General features: G+C 39.9%; 1 protein-coding gene across 1 annotated transcript in view; it reads right to left on the bottom strand.

Annotated features, from left to right (window-relative positions):
* The window catches only part of LOC106935629 (fibrinogen-like protein 1), a 7,114-nt gene extending 4,578 nt beyond the window's left edge, over window positions 1-2,536 (bottom strand). Inside the window, exons 1-7 of the mRNA XM_015016183.1 lie at window positions 2,510-2,536; window positions 2,329-2,403; window positions 2,164-2,185; window positions 1,973-2,058; window positions 1,465-1,582; window positions 1,063-1,248; window positions 6-161 (exon numbers count right to left, since the gene is read on the bottom strand). Of these exons, the coding sequence (XP_014871669.1) occupies window positions 6-161; window positions 1,063-1,248; window positions 1,465-1,582; window positions 1,973-2,058; window positions 2,164-2,185; window positions 2,329-2,397 (637 nt within the window). The 5' untranslated portion in view covers window positions 2,398-2,403; window positions 2,510-2,536. The remainder of the gene's footprint in view (window positions 1-5; window positions 162-1,062; window positions 1,249-1,464; window positions 1,583-1,972; window positions 2,059-2,163; window positions 2,186-2,328; window positions 2,404-2,509) is intronic.
* Window positions 2,537-4,765: the final 2,229 nt, after the last annotated feature.

Raw genomic sequence — 4,765 nt, 5'->3', positions numbered from 1 at the left:
GGAGCCGCAGCTGCTGTACCACCAGCCACTGCCGTGGTTGTCGGTACAGCTGTCGAAAGCAATGTCTCCCTGAATGCATGGGGAGCAGTTGTCGCGGTCGAAGGCACTGAAGCCAGTGCCGTTTTGGTCAATGCCCGGGTAGGCAACGCGGATGGCGTCACCTGGGTGAAGAGACGGAAACTTTTCATGAAGTGTTCAGCTTTGAGGGTAGGAGTAAAACAATCACTTTTTGTGATCAGTGAGCAGTACAATCTTAAACTGTATTATGTATCAGAAAGCAGTTTTTACACACACTCACTATAAACCTAAAGGGATCATTTGGATTCTCTGAAGCGACGTTCTGTGAAGTGGCATCATGTTGAAAAGTGAGGAAATTCTCAAATCAAAAGGCCAAAAGCAAGCCAGTCGGACCCCTCCCTGCCCCATGTTTTAGCTAAATGTAGCTTTTAAACTTTAACGCTAAAGTTACTGTATGTAACTTTTACAAAAATATGTTTTAGACATATTTGTTAAAACTGTCACCATGTTCTAACAGCATAATATGAGACAGATAATCTGTGAAAAAATCAAGCTTCTCCGCCTCCTCCCTGTGGAGGAGGCGGAGTGGTCAAATGTTTTGACCACTCCTGATCAAAAACAACCAATCAGAGTGAGGAAGAGCGTCTTAGCGAATCAACCTCGTGGGCACACAGCTAAATGTGCTAGTGACAGAGAAATAACTTAATGTTCCAGGAAAGCTGTTTATCTGCCGCCATCTGTGGCTATGCTAAACAGCTTTAGCATTCATGGTGGACTACTTTGTGGTGAATTAGCTGTAGTGTACCAGAGAGCTGTGAGCAGTGAATACATTAGGGTGATTGACCGTGCTAATACCCTCCCCCTGGCTCTGATTGGTTGTTTGGGCCTTCTTGTCTTCGATAACCTTGAACAAACTTTGTGCGGACAAAGTCACCTTGACAGACTTATTTCTGCTACAGACAAGGAAACAAGTGCTAATAGCTGAAAAGAACCAGTGACTGATGAACTACATACAGAGAATGGTTAAAGAAACCCTCATCTTACCTGCATCTCCACTGTACGTCCCAACATGCAGTCGATAAGCTGTTCCCTCGTCTCCGATTCTAAAGTCTCTGTACTCGGCAAACGCGTGGCCACCTCCATGATCCCACAGGTCCACCCTCAAAGTCCACACTTTGGTTGTGTCCTTAGTCAGCATGCGCATCTTCTCCAGTCCAAGCCAGTGGTCGTCTGAGGAATCAGAGGAGCAAATAAAACAATTCTCAACAGTTCTTCCTAGTATCTTTGCCAATAAACAAACCAACTTTTTGACTCTTGTAGCAAGAGCTCATTTCCTTGCGGAAATCAAGATGCATTCAAATATAAAGAGACGTGTCATTTACCACTGGGTGAAATGTGTAATCACAAAAATACTGACTGTACAAAGATATGAGACAAGTCACGTACAAGTCAGGGATCCAAACCCGTGTCTGTACTGAGCCCATCCTCTGTCAAAGGACACCACTCCTCCACTTCGCCTTTGGATCACGATCCAGCCGTCCGTTTGACGCATCTCACAGTACACCTGAGAAAAGAAGTCCAGGAAACAGCACAGCATGTGTTAGACTTCTTTTCTTTTATCTTTCTCTTCGCAAAACTAGAAAGCAGAAATAGATTGTGGTTGTTTTAAAACATAACCAATCAATTTTTTCACTTTCAATACCAATACAGATATTTGAGGTTTAGTATTGGCTGATACTGAGAAAATCAGTGCTGAATTTACTAAAAATAAGAAACTGAGCTTACATTTTGATATTATTTGATAGAAAATGATTTTTTTTTTCAAAATCGGTAAATCTTAAACATTTTTGTACTACATTAAATAATAAATTATACATCAAGTGTTTTCAGGCATTTTGAGTGAGAACTAAGGCTCTTACTGATTACTGGAACTGTAATCAGTGGTATCTGGTACCTTGATCAGAGTACTGGTTCCTGTTGGCTGGATTTCATAAACTCCACTGGGTGAATGTGGTTTCTGGATCCTAATCTGATTGCAGTCTTTTTTGGCATTAAGAATAAAACCAAAAGCAAGATCAGGATGATCATAACATTAAACTGAATCTTTAAATGCTATACTTCAACCAATAAACAAAGGCGTCTTACCTTCAGGTGTCCGCCTTTTTATCTTTTTCAAGAGAACAAAAAACCGTCAAATTTGATCTCATGCAAACAACCATTTCCAAATTATGATATTCAATATAACTCAGTTCAGCAAACAGAATAAATATTTTTTGCACAAAATATAATAGAATAAAGCCACATATTTACCTTGGCTTGGACCGAACAGCCCAGCAGAAGCACCAGTAGGAACTTATGGCAGTCAGACAGACCCATCATTTTGTCCTAATTATATAATTTTACATTTTAATAAACTCCATTTTCCCTGTGAACATTATTAGAAAACAACAAGTAGGTGCATTAATGGTTAATATTGTCTTCAAATATTTACCTGTTTGCAGGCCAAAGTGAAAAACTCAAACCTCTGAACTGAGGCAGCATCTTTTCAACCCTGGCTAAACGCTTGACTGCCTCTCACTCGATTATGACACACTCTGCCTTCAAGACTGATAAATGGGGTGTGACTACGACCAAAAAAGGCCAACTCAACATTCCACCACAAAGTCAGACAATCTGTATCACATATCACAGTACCATATCGCAATACGTCAGGCACAAATGTATTGAGATTGCTGAATTCAGCTCAAGCAAAAAGTCAAATCAAGTTTATTTGTATCACACATTTCAGCAACAAGGCAGTTCAAAGTGCTTTACACCATGAACACATAATGCCATAACCAAGGAATATGACATTTTGTCAAATGCCAACATCAAGCAAATATATTATTGATCAATGTTTCAGTTATTATCAATCAGAAGCAATTCTGATTCAAAAGCCTTGATTCAAATGAACTTGGTGTCAGTGTTTCAGTGGTATGGCAGTTTTCTGGGAGTTTGTTCCAGATTTGTGGTGCATTGAAGCTGAATGCTGCTCCTCTGTGTTCGGTTCTGGTTCTGGGGACATAGAGCAGACCAGAACCAGAAGTCCTGAGAGGTCTGGAAGGTTGACACATCAATAACAAGTCTTTAATATATTTGCAAAGATGATCAGTGATTTATCGACTAACACTATTTTAAAGTCAAATCTCTGTTGCCGTCTGCCAACGTCCATCTGTTTCTCTCGTATTCCACAGAACAAAAGCTAGCACTGGCTACCGGTGTCAATATCCTAACACAGGACCATCAGACATAATAACGACTGAAGGCCAGCTGAGGCTTCATGGACGCTTCAGAAACCTTAACAAGAACTTGTGGTGTAGAGGTTGAGTTTGGTATTTGTCAATCAATTGGGCTGAGCTGTGGTAGAATGACAAATTGGTTTGTGCAACAGTGACCTCAACAAACTCAACCTCCTGTTCAATTGCTCAATATGACGATGACTGTGTACAGAAACTGAACTCTTCACCCGTGGATGATGGGAATATTTAAACCCAATGTTTAATTAACCCTGCCAACAATTAAATTGAGAAACTTCCTGCAAAACAGAAAATCTTGCAATAATCTTTAGTCTAGTTTCTAGTGAAAATCTCTTACTACACTTGAGTAACAAGCAACTTTTTAGCGAGATATGGGAGCTTGTTTTATGTCAACAATTCCTTAATATTGATTTTTAAAAATAGTTGTTTCACTTATAACATGGGGAAAAAGTAATTTTTCATCAATATTAACAAATTATTGACTCAAACTAAGCTCCCATCTTTCGCTGAAAAGATACTTGAAAATTTTGCTCTCAGTGTGTCAATTAAAAATATATTTTGCCTTGGGTTTACATATTCCTGTCATAAGGGTAAAGAATTCAATTTCTGTCCACAGTCATTATCATATTGAGCAATTAGCCAGGATGTTGGGTTTGTAGAGTTCACCACTGCCCAAATCAATTTGTCATTCTTCGTAATGTGCAATTCAACAACAGTTCAGCCCTCTTGATTGACAAAATACCAACGTCAAACTCTAAACATGAAATTTTGGTCAAGGTTTCTGAAGTGTCCATGAACCCTCATGTGGCCTTCAGTTGTCATGTCTGGCCATCAAACCTGTCCTATGTTAGGATATTTATCTTCATGACAACCGGTAGCCAAATGTCATTCTGCTGAATACTGGAGGCACGGGTGGACAGCAACAATCTCAACACAGGCATGCTCATTTTCAAACATTGTGATTTATCTGAACTCTGATGGTTTGGTTAGTGCTGTAGTACTCCAGACAAGTCTTGGACTTGAGACCACTTTTTGGTGGTCTCGGTCTTGTCTCGTACATTGAGGACTCTGGATTTTATTTTAAGACCAGTCAAGACCACAACTGTAAAAATAACACTAAATTATCAGCATATTGTCCAGTTTATTTGTCAACAACATCTTTGTTTTCAATGGATGCAGAACACACCTATTAAAATCTAAGCAATAACGTGACTTACTAATTGCGTCATTCTGTGACTGCTGTCACTCGCTGCCTCCAGGACATGCGCAGTGTTCATCTCTGAGCAGGAGAGGAAGTCCGTCTACTCGTCGGTAATAAACTTCCCTACGTCATAAAAAAGCATGACGACATGTAAAGTCGGCAGCGCTTCACTTTCACAGACGGTGGGGACTACGTCCGACTTTTAGCGTCACTTTGAAAGGAAGCTCAAAGAAAGGTAAGCAATGTGAAG

This window comes from Poecilia latipinna, unplaced genomic scaffold (genome assembly GCF_001443285.1).
Source record: "Poecilia latipinna isolate Pla-1442-1.1 unplaced genomic scaffold, P_latipinna-1.0 Scaffold1991, whole genome shotgun sequence".
Classification (NCBI taxonomy): Eukaryota; Metazoa; Chordata; class Actinopteri; order Cyprinodontiformes; family Poeciliidae; genus Poecilia; species Poecilia latipinna.
Note: the sequence above shows the minus strand (reverse complement) of the source record. Positions and strands in the feature narration are given on the sequence as shown.